This window comes from Prosopis cineraria, unplaced genomic scaffold, assembly GCF_029017545.1.
Source record: "Prosopis cineraria cultivar Desert tree isolate PC_DT_omini unplaced genomic scaffold, ASM2901754v1 PC11, whole genome shotgun sequence".
Taxonomy (NCBI): domain Eukaryota; kingdom Viridiplantae; phylum Streptophyta; class Magnoliopsida; order Fabales; family Fabaceae; genus Prosopis; species Prosopis cineraria.
In genome coordinates, this window is record NW_026555342.1 from 38,450,071 (window position 1) to 38,468,498 (window position 18,428).

The 18,428-nt window shown below is 33.5% G+C and overlaps 1 protein-coding gene across 1 annotated transcript; it reads right to left on the reverse strand.

The window, feature by feature from the left end:
* Positions 1-3,150: 3,150 nt before the first annotated feature.
* On the reverse strand, positions 3,151-16,448 carry LOC129285469 (uncharacterized). The gene is made up of 9 exons (XM_054921189.1): positions 16,103-16,448; positions 10,335-10,464; positions 9,582-9,707; positions 9,410-9,493; positions 8,912-8,958; positions 8,029-8,132; positions 4,382-4,436; positions 4,119-4,219; positions 3,151-3,608 (listed from the first exon to the last, which is right to left on the reverse strand). Exons 2-8 carry the CDS (start codon positions 10,438-10,440, stop codon positions 4,166-4,168), a joined length of 576 nt encoding a protein of 191 aa, XP_054777164.1. The 5' UTR covers positions 10,441-10,464; positions 16,103-16,448; the 3' UTR covers positions 3,151-3,608; positions 4,119-4,165.
* Positions 16,449-18,428: the final 1,980 nt, after the last annotated feature.

Sequence of the window (18,428 nt, forward strand, 5' to 3'; positions counted from 1 at the left end):
GAACATATTTGCCATCCAAACCCCACATGTAATCAAAGGACTATAATTACACATTTTATCACGAGTGGCCATTTAGCGTTGCAAACAACTCCATTAAGTACTAACATCTAATATACATTTGCATTAGTATTTTAGCCTCTTATAATAAATTCATTGCACATACAATTATCTAGGCTAAAATACCACAAATTATCACAACTATGGCATGCTGTTCAATGTTTTCTATAAGTCTAACATTGGCATGCATTATGACCATTGACTAAAGCGCCTTTTTTTAAAATAAATAAATAAATAAATAAAGATTTCCCATCCTGTTACCTTATATCCATACCATTTTGGTATCAACCTTGGCAGATCCTCTATTTTTAGCGCCTTTGTAAATGAAAATTCGAGAACTTTAATAAGTACGGCAGATAATGTGCCACTGCAGCATTCATGGATACATATTAGTGTTACACACACGCGCGCACGCGCGCGCACACAAGAAGGGCGAAGCCCAAACTACAAGAATATTACATCATAGGGGATGGAAATCCCAAAAAATCAGAAGCAAGCAAGCTCCTTAAGAACTCAGGAGGAACCTGAAACAAAGAAGAGCAGTCAATAGCCTCTTTGGCCTACTTGATTCTGCTCTCAGTGCACATAATGAATCCTAACGTTCCATTTCCACTTGAGCATATTTAAGAATCTCTTTCGTTCATAATTCTTACAATCTGATTCCAAAATAACGTGTTTAAAACCAAAGTCCCATACTATTCGCAGACCTCTCAATACAGCCCATGTTTCAGCTTCATAAACACTGTACGTGCCCAGGTTGTGACAAAAACCGTCTATCTAATGACCATTATGGTCACGTAAAACTCCCCCACATCCAGCTTTCTAACTCCCTAAAGCAGTTGCACCATCAACATTAATTTTCACCCAATTTATTGGGGGTAGTTCCCAAATATCGAGTTGAGTTTGAGCCATTGAAGTGATGGGCTCTTCTACTTCTTCATTATCCACATAGAACTTCCATGCATGCAATATTTCATTGAGGGGATTCATAGGTTTTTGAAAAGCCTCCTCAAAGCTGCATTCATTTCTCCATTTCCACAATTTCCAGAGAGCAACCCCCCATAAAAATTCCCAATTAATCCCGCCCTCCTTCCCCAAGTAATGTTTTAAGTTAAAAACAAACCAGTCTTCCATATGAGTATTAAAGAACTGACTGTAATACCTATGATGCACAATTGATCTCCAAATCTGCTGGGCACAGCTGCAGTCTCTGTAGTATGTCTTCAACATCCGCTTGACACCAGGTACACCGTGGAGAACAGCTCAAAGACTTACAAGCTTTACTGTTTTCAAAGACTTACAGGCTGTACATGCTGTCAAATATGAAAAGGGATTGGAGAGCGATTGTATCATGACCTTGTTTGTTTGTTTGAATAAACATTTGGGTCCGTTTTTGCCTAGTTATTGTTTAAAATTGTCCTAGTATATGTTTCATGGCAATGTAGTAATTTAACTTCCAAACATCATCGTCCCTCTCTCGTGTCATGAATTATCTACAATGTCAGTAGACAAATCAGATAATGCATAGGGAGTCTTATGAATGCATATTTTTCCTTGGTTTTGTTTGTCATGTTTTCTGATGGAAATAGTGAAAGGCTTGAATAGTGTTTGCAAGAGGTGATGGCTATCTGCAACGGGTTCATGATAAGGAAACTAATTTGAAGAGAGACAACCATTTGTGATGATCTTATACAGAGGATCCTTACAATTGTTGAAATCTGAGCTTGATTTGTCATACTGGAAGCTTTTCTTTGGTGGGGTTTATGAAAAAGAATGACATTTTTCTTTGGTTGAATTATATATATGACCAATAGCAATAAGATTTAGTGAATTGGCCCATGAATTGTAGTCAAGTCAAAGAAAATATTCATTATTGTAACGGCATGTTTGTTTCAATTTGATTTGAGTCTATTTGGGATGTCTGTTCTTTTGTCATTATAATTATGCCTTGCATTACAGTTCTTCATTTCTGAAAATATTTATTTGAAATAAATTGTGCTAATTTTGTTACGAAAATGACAAAAAAAAATCCTTTAAAATTATATAAATGATAATTTGATCCCTCAAAATAGTATAATTATATTAAAGTTTTTAGAAATTTTTTATCATTAATAAATTAATATAAATGATCAAATTATCTTTGATTCATTATATTGCTGAAGTATAGTAAATAATAAATGCCAATCACAAGACATGTTTTAAATAAGCACAACTTTCTTTTATAAAATCGTTAGATTGCAACAAAAAATTATAAGTTTGCATTTTAAATTTATTTTTAATATTTCTTTAATAATCACAACTTTAGGAATATCAAGTTAAAATGCGAACTTTAATTTTCTATTGCATGCTTACAATTTAAAAAAAATTGTAATTATTTAAATAATACTTGTGATTGACACTTATTATTTGCCACCTTTCAATAATATAATAAATCAAGAATAACTTAATCATTTATATTAATTCATTAATGACAATTTTAAAGATCAAATTGTTGTTTATATAATTTAAAAATATTTTATTATCATTTTCTCATGTTTTTTTCTCCTTTTTGTATTTTGATTGTATCTTTTTCTATTTTCTATTTTCTTGTAGTGGTGTGCACTACAAGTTTTAGAAAACAAATGATTATTGCAAGCTCATATATTGTTTTTAAATAATATTATGAATTAACATTATGGAGCTGGTAAAAAAATAGCATCATGAAATATGAATATCATACATGATACTATTACCCACTTGAGATTTCTAATTTGTAAAAGAAATTATACTATTTTTTCCGGTACATTATTTGATTAATTCACTTATCACTTTTCTAATCAAGAATTATGATTACAAATGTTGGTAAAATGCAATCTCAATAATAATGACTACAACATAAAAATAAAATAAAATAAAGATTGTGGTGTTAACGATCAAAATAAAAATAAAATAAGCCATCACAATATAAATTGATAGAACCTAATCCCACAACATATTTTCCAAATCAAAATTATTCTCACGTAAATAGAATGTATTGCTGATATGATAAGCTCACGTTTTCCAGATAAACAAAATGAAAAGTACAGAGACGAAGGTGAAATGGCTCAGATGAGATGATTTGAGAACCATGCAAAGTATTGTTTATAGGCATCAACATACATCCACATGTACAGTCAGTTACAACTAACACTAACAGAACATTTGCTAGAACTGTACATATAACTTAATGACAGTACACGTGGACTATGAATTAACTCTAACAAACAGAAGTTCAGAAAAAGGAGGGGAAAAAAAAAATTGATTGCCGAGACATTCCTGATTAATGGTGTATATTTTGAAAACATGATGATCCATGTTTTCATGCCGTAATCATTTGTAACCCAAAATATATATCCAACATGCTGGCGATATAAATTAATGTTAGACTCTCTCTTCTGTGGTCTATTCCAAATGATGCGATATGTTTTTTTTTATCAGCAATTCTGAGGAAAACCATATCATTCCCTATCAATACTTCCTCTGCAGCCCCTGGCCAATCAAACAATCTCCCAACCTGCGTTTGAGCCAGTAATCTGAACCAAACAGGTTAGGCTGAAAAATTTTAGGACTGAGTTTGAATTTAGAATTTTTTTTTTATGCTGAATTTATTCCATTATTGGAACTACCTAAATAAGCTCAAAAAAATCCAAGCCAAACCCAAATTTGCATGGGATGCCCGAATACCCAAGTTTGCATATTTCACATTCATAAATAAAATTTTAATATTCTAATAACTGTTTGTTCCGTACTTTTTAAAAAATATTAAGTAAAAACAAAACACAAGGTTATTTCAAATGCTTTATGTTTGATCCCACTTTGACAAGGATAGGGGAAAAAAGATGCTATATTATGTTGATTGAAAAACTTTAATTTTCTATAATAAAAATTGAAATTTGTTAAAAAATAAAATAATATTCAACAATTTGGACTAACCCAAAAGGCTAAAGTAGTAGATTCAGGCTTAACTACATGAGCTTTATATATTTATGTATTTTAAAACCCAGCTCGAATATACCCACCCCACCCGAAATACTGACCCTAACCTGCATGCCCACTAGCCTGGTTAAAACCACTGTTCAATATATTTTCCTCAAAATCTGGGGCAGAAAATCATTTTCCAGATATTCTTAGTAGACGCCTTCATCTGCAATAAGTGAAAAGGAGAGTTAAGCATGATAATATTTAGAAGTTGACGACACTGAAAAACGCCAAAGCTAAATATTCAAATAGAAGATGATCAAAGTGAATTAAAAAAAGAAATGGCACTTGCAATTAACCACTAAAGTGATGTTCAAGCGGACAATACCTTCCCCCTCATCCACATCATTGTAATCATCTTCATCATCGTCCAAATATTCATTCTGCAAGAGCAAGGTATTAGTTCGAGTTGAACATTTTGTTTTCTCATTTAAGCTTTTCAACACAAAATCATAAACATAGATTTTGCAATTTTACAATTTATATTGCAAAAGACATAAAGAAAGAGAATTTCTGAATTAGTGACTTGACTCATCAATCTTCAACAATAAACCTCAAACTACAGGAAATTGTTAAGCCTCTTGTATGCCACGTTAGGAAAATTGCAAAACACATGGTGTAAGCGCCAAGCACTCATATAATTGTTCAAAAGTCAAAACTTAAGTTTATACTGCCATGTGATTTAATGGAAAAGGAAAAAGAAGGCATCCCATGGTTATCGTAAGAGAATGAGGGATTTGAGGTAACTGCTGATGAATGGACAACAACAACAACAACAACAACAACAACAACAAGCCTTTATCCCACTAGGTGGGGTCGGTTACATGGATTGCAAGACGCCATTGTGCTCTATTATTTATCAAACTTTTAGAAATATTATTAATTAAGAGATCGCGCTCAACAACTTCCAAGAGTGTTCTCTTAGGCCTTCCTCTACCTCTCTTAATCGGACTCAAAGTTATATGTTCCACTCTTCTCACTGGTGCCTCCCTTGGTCTTTGTATATGCTCAAACCATCTCAACCGATTTTCTACCATTTTTTCCTCAATAGGTGCCACCCTCACTTTTTCACGTACGTGCTCATTTCGAATTTTATCTTTACGAGTATGTCCGCACATCCATCGTAACATTCTCATCTCTGCTACTCCAACTTTATGCTTTTGCTGTCCCGTTAGAGCCCAGCATTCACTACTATATAACATTACCGGTTTGATAGCAGTGCGATAAAACTTTCCTTTAAGTTTATTAGGCACCTTACGATCACAAATAACTCCTTTAGCTTTTCTCCAATTAAACCACCCAGCTTGAATTCTATGTGAAATATCTCCACTGATTTCGCCATCATTTTGAATAATGGCTCCCAAATATCTAAACTTTTCCACTTGAGGTATAATTTGATTTCCCAATTTCACTTTCAAATTATTGTCGAATAGTCCTTTACTAAATTTACAATATAAATATTCCGTCTTACTTCTACTCAGACGAAAACCTTTCAACTCCAATATCCTCCTCCATAACTCAATTTTGCAATTAACCTCTTCTCTTGTCTCTGCTATAAAAACTATATCATCCGCGAAGAGCATACATTTCGGGATTTCCTCTTGAATATGTTCCGTCAAAACATTTAAAATCAAGTTGAACAAATAAGGACTCAGAGATGATCCCTGATATAGTCCAATCTTTATAGGAAAATCCTTTGTTTGACTACTAGGCGTTCTTATACTAGTTTTTACCCCCTCATACATATCTTGTATGGCTTTAATATAAGCAATCCATACTTCTTTTTTTTCCAACGCTTTCCAAAGCACTTCTCTTGGTATACGGTCATAAGCTTTTTCCAAATCAATAAAAACCATGTGTAGATCTTTGTCTTTACAACAATACTTTTCCATTAATCCCCTTAGTAGATAAATCGCCTTTGTAGTTGATCTACCTGGCATAAAACCAAATTGATTCTCAGAAATACTTGTCTCCAATCTCAACCTATGCTCAATTACTTTCTTCCACAATTTCATTGTGTGGCTCATGAGTTTAATCCCTCTATAGTTAGTACAATTCTGAATATCCCCTTTATTTTTATAAATAGGAATTAATGTACTTCTCCTCCACTCATCAGGCATTTTCTTGGACCGTAAAATCACATTAAATAACTTAGTTAACCATCTCACCCCTTCTTCACCTAAACATTTCCACGCTTCGATAGATATACAATCAGGTCCGTTGGCTCTACCATTTGCCATTTTCTTAAGAGCTTCCTTTACCTCCTTATCACGTATTATTCGATAAAATGACAAATTTTGTTCTCCTTCACCAGTTACTAAATCCTCCAAGTTACTAGATGAATCCTTTCCATCATTGAAAAGTTTAGAAAAGTAAGTCTCCCATCTATTTTTAATTTCATCATCTGTAACTAAAATTCTTCCCTCTTCATCCTTAATACACCTTACCTGTTCTAGATCTCTTGATTTTCTTTCCCTACTCTTGGCAATCTTATAAATATTTTGCTCTCCTTCCTTCGTCTCAAGGTTCTTATAAAATTCTTCAAAAGCTTTAGAACAAGCTTCATCCACAGCTCTCTTAGTTTCCTTTTTAGCCATACGGTACCTCTCTCAATTTTCCTCATTGTTACACAAATGTATGGCTTTAAAACAGTTCTTCTTATACTTGATTTTGTCTTGTACACTATTATTCCACCACCAAGTCTCCTTATCTCTCGGACTAGAACCTTTCGATTCTCCCAAAACTACTTTTGCAACCTCCTGTATCTTTTTAGCCATATCCTCCCATATGATGTTAGCACTTCCCTGAGATTCCCAAATTCCTTTATCCAAAAGATTTCGCTTGAAAATATCTTGCTTCTCACCTTTTAATTGCCACCACCTAATCCTTGGTGTTACTACTTGTCGACGTTTTTGGATTTTACTCATAATACACACATCAAGGACTAGGACCCTGTGTTGTGTCATTACAGCATCTCCGGGGATCACCTTACAATTTTTACAAAGTCTTCTATCTATGTTCCTAACCAAAAGAAAATCAATCTGTGACCTTGAGGCTCCACTTTTGTAAGTGATGAGATGCTCATCTCTCTTCTTGAAACAAGTGTTGGCAATCTTAAAATCATACGCCAATGAGAAATCAAGAAGAGTTTGTCCTTCATTGTTTAGCTCTCCAAAACCAAAACCACCATGCACCCTCGCATACTGACCAGCTTCCCTCCCGACATGTCCATTAAAGTCTCCTCCAATAAAAATCTTTTCACTCTATGGTATGTGTCGAATCAACCCCTCCAGATCCTCCTAAAATAATTCCTTAAGACTGGCTTCTGTCCCGACTTGCGGCGCATAAGCGCTAACAATATTAATAGTCTCACGTCCAATTATCATTTTTAAGGAAATAATTCTGTCTCCAATTCTGCTAACTTCTACAACGTTCTTCCACTCCTTATCTATAATGATGCCTACTCCATTGCGTGCACTTACTTTTCCTGTATACTAAAGTTTGAAACCTTGAATATCCTTAGCTTCTTCTCCACACCATTTTGTTTCTTGCAAGCAAAAGATATTGATTTTCCTTTGAATCATAACCCCTACAACCTCTACAGATTTACAATTTAATGTCCCAACATTCCAAGTACCAAATCTAAATTTGCTCTTATGGACTAACTTCTTTAGCCGCGTGCGTCCAGAATGACGTAGTAGCCCTTGCTCATTTAACACTACATCCGGGCGCCGATGCAGCGGCTCTAACTCACTTATCACTGTACTCGAGCCATGCAGCGCGTTACTTACGGGCAACGACCTAGCATTAACATTATAACGTCTATTGTCCATGTTCATGATAGATTCAACAAAGTTTTACATTGGCTGCTGATGAATGGAATTTGCAACAAAAAAGCAGACTAATTTTGAAAGAGTCAATAAGATAATAATATGACAGAAAATTATGACATCAAAGTCGAGGCCATTGCAGAACCTGATTATAGTCATCATCACTAAGTTCTTCCTCGCCCTCCTCATTTTCTGCATTTTCATCATCATCTTCATTTTCCCCTTCTTTCTTTTCTTTTTCACCTTTATCTTCATGACCCAGTAGAAAAAAGAATCATTGACAAAGGATTTGGGAACCACTGCACAAGTGAAGTAGCCTATACTGTTTCACATCGGTAAATGCAAATATCATCTTACATTGGATCAGACCCACTATTTCTTACAATATTGGTCAAGGGCACAGGACTAAGTTTACATTTGACAAGGAGGGAACCATCCCCCCTTCATTTATTAAACCAAAATTATATTAGAAAAGAGTAATGGTGTGTTAAAATTAATGGAGATTTGGATTTAAACCAAATCCATCATTTGGGGAAAAAAAATTATGGATTAGAATTTTATTCAAATACAAATCCTTTAAAATTCTCTCTACACCTTAATCATTTGAAATTCAAGTCTCTTATTCTCTTCGTATTTTCAATATTAATGTCTCTATAATTCTCATCTCTTCTCATTTCTTGTTGATTAAAAAATAAAGGTAAACTCATCACTCTTGATTTTTCATTTTCGTTTGGAATATTAACTCATCTTTTTTCTTCATTTGAATTTTTTTGAACTATGCAACCAAAGGATTTTAAATACATGAATTTTAAATGTGAAACTTAAAACACGAGATTCTAATCTAAAATTCAAATCCAAATGCTACTTAAAAGTATTAAAAAAACGCTACCAAACCACCTCCAAGTAGTATAGACTGAACTGGTACCAAATTAAATAAGGAATCCATTGGACGAGAACTGTGACCACTGACCACCGTTATGTTACCATGGAAAAATGTTGGCAAGATATTTTAAGCTGAGGTACTTTACCTGGGCCTTTTTCTCAAGCTGTTCAAAGAAATCTAGTGCCTTCAAATCTGTCACATAAGCATCTTAAATAAGTCCTATGCAACATCACAAGTCTATGTGTCTATAATATAATTCTATCATAAGTTAAGAAGGATATGCCTAAAAGCCAAAGTTCACACTTAATGCAAATCCCGCACAATGTGACAAAATCTATTCATTGGAAACCAATTTTGGCAGCAGGTGAAGCTCTGCAACATTTATGTATCTTACTGCATTTTTCATGGAAAATTTGCCATTAAAATATACTGTTTATTTTTCAAAATAACTCAATTATATGTATATATATGTGATAGAACCAGTAATAGAAGTTTCGTGATTTTTTTAAGAGGGAGAGATCTATTTGCACTATAAAGATGAACTTCTGTGCCAAACGTTAAAATGAATACATGGCTCAAATTAGCAAACAACTGACAACTTCAACAAATAAATACAAACAAAATGCAAGTGAAATCATCAAACCTGACTCTGGATTCCACAGGAAATTTTTCCGCTTTGACATACGTCTTGCTTTACCTAAGAATACCATATGGCGATTTGGTGAATCTTCATCAAAATGAACCTAAAAGATTAGAAGTGTAATATATTTGTGGAATTCAAAACATGGCTATTGTATGTATTCCATTATATATACCTTGAGTCAACTCCTTAGGGAAATCTTTGAACTCTAAAACTTGTGAAAGAGAATCGCGAGTAAACAGAGTCTTTTGCCAGTCAGAAAATCTTTCCACGTCTAGCCTTTGCCTCTCTGACATTTGGACTGATATTAAAATAATGTAAATGAAGCTTAACACAATAAAAGGGAAATATGCAATAGAAAATAAGTAATTTTTTAAAAACCTCTATGTCTGGTCTATCTGGTTGCACCTCAAACCAGATTAGATACCAAGACCCCTTTAATCCCATCTGATGGGATATGTGGCACTAATTAGCTTCCTTGGAGTGAAAGAATTTATCTAATACAGACACCAGAGAGCGTACACACTAGGTCCAAAGCAAGTATCCTCACTTCTCACTCTCCACTTGTAAGACTATACTATTTACTTGAGTTTCCTGCTTCTATATTCATGAAATGAAGCATCAGCTTTCTAAATTGTCCCATATGTTTAAGACACAAAAATTCATTCCAAGAATTTGACGCGAGAATTGTTTGCATAAGCATAGTTTGAAAAGAAAAATGCCACGGTAATGGTGTAACAGGAATGCAAAGTTCATGCAATGAGTACACTGAAAGACGTCTATAACTTGAAATCGTGTGCTATAGTTACCCACCACCTCTGACTTCAATTATGGTACATTGTCAAATATTTTCGAATTGACACGGATTTTAAATATCTAATTGACTTCCTCTGATACATAAATCATATGAGAAGAATTTTAAGCTTACTCTTTGAGTTAGTGTCCTCTAGAAAATAAGGAGAGGCTTTCCAGTAATTCTTCAACTTGTTATTCCAGTTAAGCAACCTTTTCATACTGGCATCAATATCATCCATTTTAGCACCAGGCAAGATAACATCCTGTAGTTATGAACAGCCATGTAAGTTGTTAATAGTAACTATTGATCACAGGATATACAAGTATTCCCACAACTTTTTAACAGAATTACTGAGATGTCAGATCCATAATAAAACACAAGACTGGCAGAAGACACTAGAGTTCATTGTTTTAATTTTTGGTTTTTATCTACTTCCGTTTTGTTTTAATTTTTGTTTGCATCTAGTTCCATTGGAACAACTCGTTAGGAATAAACTGAGTTCATTATAATTATCCACATCTCAATCAACAAGTCAAAAAGATTTTGTATATTCATTACATAAATTATTCAACCACCCAACAAGAAGCACACATCGTCAAATTACTGGACACAATTGCTTTCTTTGTCTACACTATCCATCCCTCCCCAGCCAGACTGCCTCAGCTAAGGTTAACTGTCATCTGCACTAATATGTTTGTTTAGTCAAGAACACACCAAAATCTAGATTTAACAAAGTCCAACATATTTATTAAGTTCAATTTCTGCACAAAATCCTAGGCCTTTGATAATGAAAGAAAAATTGAATAGTCAATGTCTCAAAGATAGATCAAACTACCTCATGAAAAAGCACAAATGCCTCTGGTTTGGCAAATGAATGGCCACACCAACCTCCATAACCCCCTCCTCGTCCTCCTCTATATGTCATTTCTATGCAAATCTATTTCCAAACTACTCATATATAGTGTGCATCTATAGATGAAAAAGAAGGCACACACTGTCCAAAAATGGGTATGCATGTATTTATGATAGAGCATCAATTGGTTAATCACATGTTACAAAATATTTACAACAATGGTTCAATTTCTTCTCAAAAATACTTGTATTAAGGGAAAGAAGAACAATATAAAAAGAAACAAATAAATAAGTGTCAACTAGCACATATTATGAGACTGGAAATAGTTAGAATCACAAGTTGTTCTGCAATTAGCACATGACTTGTTGAGGAATTCATACAAACAAGGTAGTCTACATATCAGGATTCTTAAAGAATACAGCCTATACCTCTTGTAAGTCACAAGAGAGCAGCAAAAATAAAAAGGAGAGAAATCATATTATATTTGCTATGCATGAAAGGTGATTTAAACTTTTAAATGGTGAGCTGAAAAGAGACACAGGAAAACTGTCGTCAAATATTTTTTGGGAGAAATACATTCAAGTTCCACTCAACACAATTAATTACTCCCAAGGACCTTAAAGTAATTCTCCCAATATTTTTCTATTGCTGTGGGTAGCCAGGTTAGGTGTGGACAAAAGGCATAGGTAGTGTTGGTAGGGGTAATGACTGCTTTTTGGCTCTTTAAACCTTTCCTTTCATCCAGAGGGAGGGGAGTTCAGTCTTTTGGAAATTGAGAGAGGTGAGGAGAGTTTTGGCCTCTCGAAAGCCACGTTGGGTTTAGAGGAAGATCATCTTTCTTCATCATTTTCTCCTTTTGTTTTAGTGCCTATTAGTGAGTTCGAACATTTTGTGTCTTCTGTGTCAGTTTTCTTTAATTGTGACTCCCTTTCGTTCCTTTGAGCAGAAGAATATCCTGATATTTAATATATATTTCACGTTAGATATCTACTATTTTGCTTGGGCTCTATCACTCTCCCTTCTAAAAGACATAGCACATTAAAACTAGAAAAGGCTTGTGCTTCAGGATTTACATCTCCCAATTAAGGGCATAATTTTGTGATAAAGACTTATGTGAGTTTTCTAACTGGATCAGTTGAACCTAATATATTGAGAATTAAAAAACTTTTGAATGGAAAATTTTTCTGTAATACTAAACACCATTATAACATTAGAATGCAAACAAAGGCTGCTCTAACATCTAAGAATGAAAACCATACTCCAATCATATAAAAGATAATAAGAACACTATAAAGAAAACAAAATAGAACATGACAACAGGTAACATCAAAGATTGATTTAACAACTTGATATATAAAATGAACATAAACTCACCCAAAGAACACCATTATACGTTTGCCATCTGTTGTAAGCCATTGGCACTACATAGAACACACTCGCACCCTTACAGCCTCAGCTTGCAACCCTAGCCTCGCCTTGTTCTCAACTTCTCTCACCTCTGCCCTCCGCCAAAACCCTGGATTCACTGTCGATCGGGACATCTGCCATCTGTTGTTCAACGAGTGCTCACCTTTTGCCTCTGATTCGCATTGCCTCTCGCCTATGATTGGTGATTCGTTCATGTTCTGCTATCTCTAAGGTCTGATTTGTGTACTACTATCTTGATTGTTAATTTCTTGTCTTAATGTGTGTGAAGAGATAATTTGAGATATTTCTACTGCTTGCATCGATAAGATATTCGAGCTAATCATGAACTTCTGCTACTTTCTTGCATTGATGGGAATTCAGACAGCTACAAAAGGAAAAGATTGTAGTACGCCATTTGTGAATTAAAATGTGGATGATCTGTCATCCTAATTTTGTGTATGTAGGGAGATTTGATGATTCTTCTTTTGGCCATTGTTATTAACAGCTTGGTCTGCAAGCCATTATTTAGTCTTTTGCTTGAGATATATTACGTTTGTTCTCCAGGATTCTTCACAAATTGTAGCAGCCATGTATTCTTTCCTCTTAACTTAGATTACTGATATCATATTGACTCTCTCAAATCTAAATTAGTGAAAAGGTTTTGCAATTTGACATCCTATTCAAAATTATAGTCATGTAAATTCAGCTCTGGGGGGGTGATAACTGTGTTTGTCTTCCTATTGATAAACATGGTCTTGCATGGTTGCAAGATATTTTCACATCAGTCAAGCATGAGATTACTGTGCTAATTTATCCATGAATGAAAATTTTATGTTTAATAGTGGTGATCAAGAACATGAAATATCTTTTTTCTTTAAGAACTAATACCAAGGTGAAAGAAAAACAATGATAGTATTTATTTTGAACTAATACCAAGGTAGAATCTGTGGATAACAAAAGCATACAAGGTGGAAGAAAACTACACCAGAATGATAGTATTTATTTAGATAAACAATTATGGCTTTAATTTTCATGATTGGTTGAAGTTTGTTGTTAACTTCTTGTAATGTAGTTTAGATATGTTGAAGTTTGTTGAATGTTGTTATGAATTTGAATCCTTTGGATTATAATTGAAATACTTTTTGTTATCGTTGGAGATTTTTATGGATTTGTTATAATTAGCTTTTAATGTTTTGTGATAAATTTTATATGATTACAAGAGTTTTTGTTATCTTAATTGAGTTTCTTATGTTAAAATAAATTATTGCTTCTCAAAGAAGAAAAAGGGGGAAAAAAGCAAAGTGCGGTACTGGACTACTGAAACTAGCCTCCTAGTCCTATAGACCAATTATGGTCTTGCTCAACTTTAGGTCCTGCCTGGACTGTATCCGACCACGGGTTGCTTAGCACAATCCTTTCCATGAAAGAGACAAACTGTCCATCCTTTGTACAGCCCTGCCTTCTTCCCTTCTTCATTGGGATTCAAGCGAAATGCAGCACTCAAACTCAAGTCTCCCCTCTCAAAAACCTCATTTCTAAATCTCACTTGCAGGGTTGCATGCACGAAGGTAGTTGAAACTTGGCCAGCTGCACACCTTCAGTCCATTGTCTGGTCCTTCATTGTCCCTCACCCCTTCCCTTGGTTCTGTAATCTTGGTTTTACTCTGTTTTGCTCTGCAAAGCAGCATTCTTGTCAACAAGTGAGTATAAAAGCTTCATCATTTCTGTCCATCCAATACTGCTTGTTTTTAATTATGTCTCAGTTTCGAGAAATATTGTGATCACTATTTCTTTTTGAACGAATGCCACAGTCTCATCTGTAACTGTAATGTTGGTTTCTGGGTTTATCGTGGGTTATTTATAACAAGGGTGTATGACACTACTCGATCAAAGATTGATTGACTCTGATCATCCTTCCTACAATCAACAAGATTAAATAACAGTTCATGTCTCTGTGGCGAGAGATTGAAAAAAGGATGAAAGGGTAGAAAATACCAGAGAATAATCTGACTAGAGATATTACGTTAAACATGAAATAACTTTTTCTTCTTTGATTATGTTTAAATAATTAATTTGCAAGAAAAAAATTAATTTCATTCACACCAAAAAATTTTTTTGGGGGCTATTCCGGGATGTTTTTGCTAGCTAATTGGATGCTATTGTTTTCCATATATCATTATCTCCCGTATGCTTCTACTTTCAGTATTTTATTTTCTTTTTATGCTACTTGCTATTTCTTAACTTGTTATTGGTCATTTTTTTCATTTCTCTATCATTCTGCCCAAGGGCTATCTTATCTTTTTCTCTTCTACTTATTTAGAAAATTTTACTATTGCTATCCTGCATGCTTTGCTTCAATTTTGGCAGGTACTTGATTATCTTGACCCAACAAGACGAGTTTATTTAATTTATATATCAAGTTGTTAACTCAATCTTTGATTTTACCTGTTCTCATGTTCTGTTTTGTTTTCTTTATAGTGTTCTTATTATCTCTTTTATATGATTGGAGGATGGTTTTCATTCTTAGATGTTAGAGCAGCCTTTGTTTCCATTCTAATGTTATAATGGTGTTTAGCATTACAGAAAAATTTTCCATTCAATTTTTTTTTTAATTCTCAATATATTAGGTTCAATTGATCCAATTAGAAAACTCGCATAAGTCTTTATCACAAAATTATGCCCTTAATTGGGAGATGTAAATCCTGAAGCACAAGCTTTTTCTAGTTTTAATGTGCTATGTCTTTTAGAAGCGAGAGTGCTAGAGCCCAAGCAAAATAGTAGATATCTAACACGAAATATATATTAAATATCAGGATATTCTTCTGCTCAAAAGAACGAAAGGGAGTCACAATTAAAGAAAACTCACACAGAAGACACAAAAAGTTTAAACTCACTAATAGGCACTAAAACAAAAGGAGAAAATGATGAAGAAAGATGATCTTCCTCTAAACCCAACCTGGCTTTCAAGAGGCCAAAACTCTCTTCACCTCTCTCAATTTCCAAAAGACTGAACTCCCCTCCCTCTGGAGGAAGGAAAGATTTAAAGAGCCAAAAAGTAGTCATTACCCCTACCAACACTACCTATACCCTTTGTCTACACCTAACCTCACGACCCACAGCAATAGAAAAATGGAATGAGCAATAATGATATAGGAGAAACCTGAGAGATGGGAGTTGTATCTTCATTGCCCAAACTCCTCTGACTTATTTTTAGCATATTGTCATTTCCAAGCTCTGGTACTTTATATACAACACCTCCAATAGAATGAGAAATGGTGGCCTTGACACTAGGAGTATCAAGTCTTCCTTGCTAGCTGTGCAATCAAAGGGTATTTGAAGGTTCAAACAAATATATAAAGATTCATAGGGATGAATTTATGGGAAAGTTATTCATCCGCAAGATACACATTCATAACTCTTTCCAGATATCATGAAGCCTTTTGCAACAGACAACAGCTAAGGAAGAAGGAAATAAACAGGTACTTAGGTACATAAAATCCAAACAGTTGAAAAAATCATCAAAATCAAAAACAGCCACAGATAATCAAATAACAGTGCCATAATCCGGTCAAAGCCTGAAAAGAACAGACGACATAAACAAAAAAGAGCCAAGAAGCAGAGACAGAGACAGAAGACGGACCTCACAATGCTCGCACAGTGACAGAGGCAGAGATTGAGCTGAAAGTGAGCGACTGAGAGTTGAGAAGCCGAGATGTCGACTAGGAGTGTGAGAGACTCTCTTCACTGGAGGAGACTGTAAGAGAATAGACAATCTGAGATGTTGACTCGCCGAGAGAACAGATCGAGAACGCGAGCACGCCAACTGGAAGTGTGAGAGCCTCTCTTCAGTCTTTGCTGGAGGAGTAAGAGTCAGGTTTGTGGGTGGGTTGTGGCGGTCTGCGACTGGCAAAAAGCCGGAATGAGGGCCTGAGGCTGAGAGAACAGAGATGAGACAACAAGAGTTGCGAGCGGCGAGAGAACAGAGACGAGAGCCAGATTGAGTGTCAGTTTAGTTTAATTTTCAGTTTATAAAAATTTATTTGATGAAAATTTATTTTATAAAAATTAATTTAATAAAAATTAATTATTATAATAAATTTATATTTAAATATATTTTTTTAAAAAGTCAGTTCGATATATTAAAAATTATTTAAATTATAATAGTAAAATATACTTTTAAATATGCAATTATTAAAAAGAACATTTATGATGATTTATAATTTTTATTGTATAAATATAATATATTTAAAATATTTTAAAAATGTATAAAGATTTTAAATAATATAAATTTGATCTATAATATTAAAAACTTAATATCTAGTTATTTTACTTTTTTATTTGTAATTTTAGAAAATGTGATGAAGATTTGTAATTTTTATTACTCCCTCCGTTCTAAAATATAAGATATTTTGAGGAGTTAAATGTTCAAAAATATAAAGTATTTTGGTCTTTTGAAGGGTAATCATTACTTTTCAAAAGCGCCCCTATTGATGAATGACTTTATATTTATTGTAGGGTGTTTAATAGGGGTAAATATGAAAAGATAATATTAATTTGAAAATAGGTAACTATTTTATTATAGAGTGAAATTCAATAAAAATGCCTTTACATTTTTTAATGGAGGGAGTATACATTAATGCTAAAAATTAACATGATTAATTATTAATTTATAATGCTAAAAACTTGATGTCTAATTATTATTATTGAAATGATAATTATATTTTTAATGAATTAATTTTTTTAAATAAAAGAATAAGAGATTAAACTTGTGATAGTATAATTAAATAACATCATACTTTTCAAATCCACTCTTTAAAAATTTTAAATAGTTTCGTTTCACAAATTCACTTTCAGTTATTGTTTAAATGTGCTTTCCTAGAAAATATTTATCCAAACAACTTTTAGTATCTTAAAAGTAAAATTTTACTTTGCGAATGTGAAACGGAAGAAAACCAAATGAGCGAAATTATATTTATTTTATTTAAATATAATATTAATAAAATAAAATAATTAATAAATTAAATATAATTTATAAATTAATAAATTATATATAATTCGGTCGGTTTGATCATTTCGATTTTAAATTGTACCAACCAAATCAAACTGATCAACCAAATTTTTTAAAAAAATACCAAATTGAATTGAAAAACTAAATAGATCAAATCAAATAATAAAAATTCGATTCGATTCAATTTGATTTTCAATTTCTGTGCCATGCGCTATGGCTTGTCAAGCCTTGTGCTGTGGCACACATGACAATTCAAGTTGCTATCATAAACCAGTTTGCAAAGCAAACTTCTAACATACATCGTTTCCCCATACGACGTCCAATAAGAATGATTCAAACGTCCACACAAAACTCATTTCATAAACTAACTAATCAGATAAGTTTGGACACGATCCAACGGTCCAATCAAAATTTAGATACCTGAGTGTAAAAAGTCACTTTTTATAAAATTTAGCACACCTAAGCATACAATTCGCTCACATTGTCTCATTAGACCGTTTTAGGCCTTGAACCAAATTCAAAAGAACCTAATACACCTGATTGATCAAATTATATAAGCAGATACACACATATATCACAATTTGACCGTCCAACGGCCCATTTTCACATTTCACAATATTTGCAAAAATAATCATTTAACTATTTTCACCACGTTATTACCATAAACTCACTTCATATTCACTTCTAACACGTTTACAATATATGCACAACTAAATCTTAGCCCTAATCAATCATTTCACCACACATTTTCCATATGGGTTAAGATTCACAAAAATCACTACAATTTTCTACATTTCACAATTCAAACATACATGCAATCATTATGACAACTTATATATACAATATTCACATTAAATTAGCTCATTGCAAAAACTCAAGAATTTCCACAGCAATGACACCACTATGCCTGTCCAAACTCTTTTTCCTTGTCCTGATCACTATTTGTCTTGTAAAAATG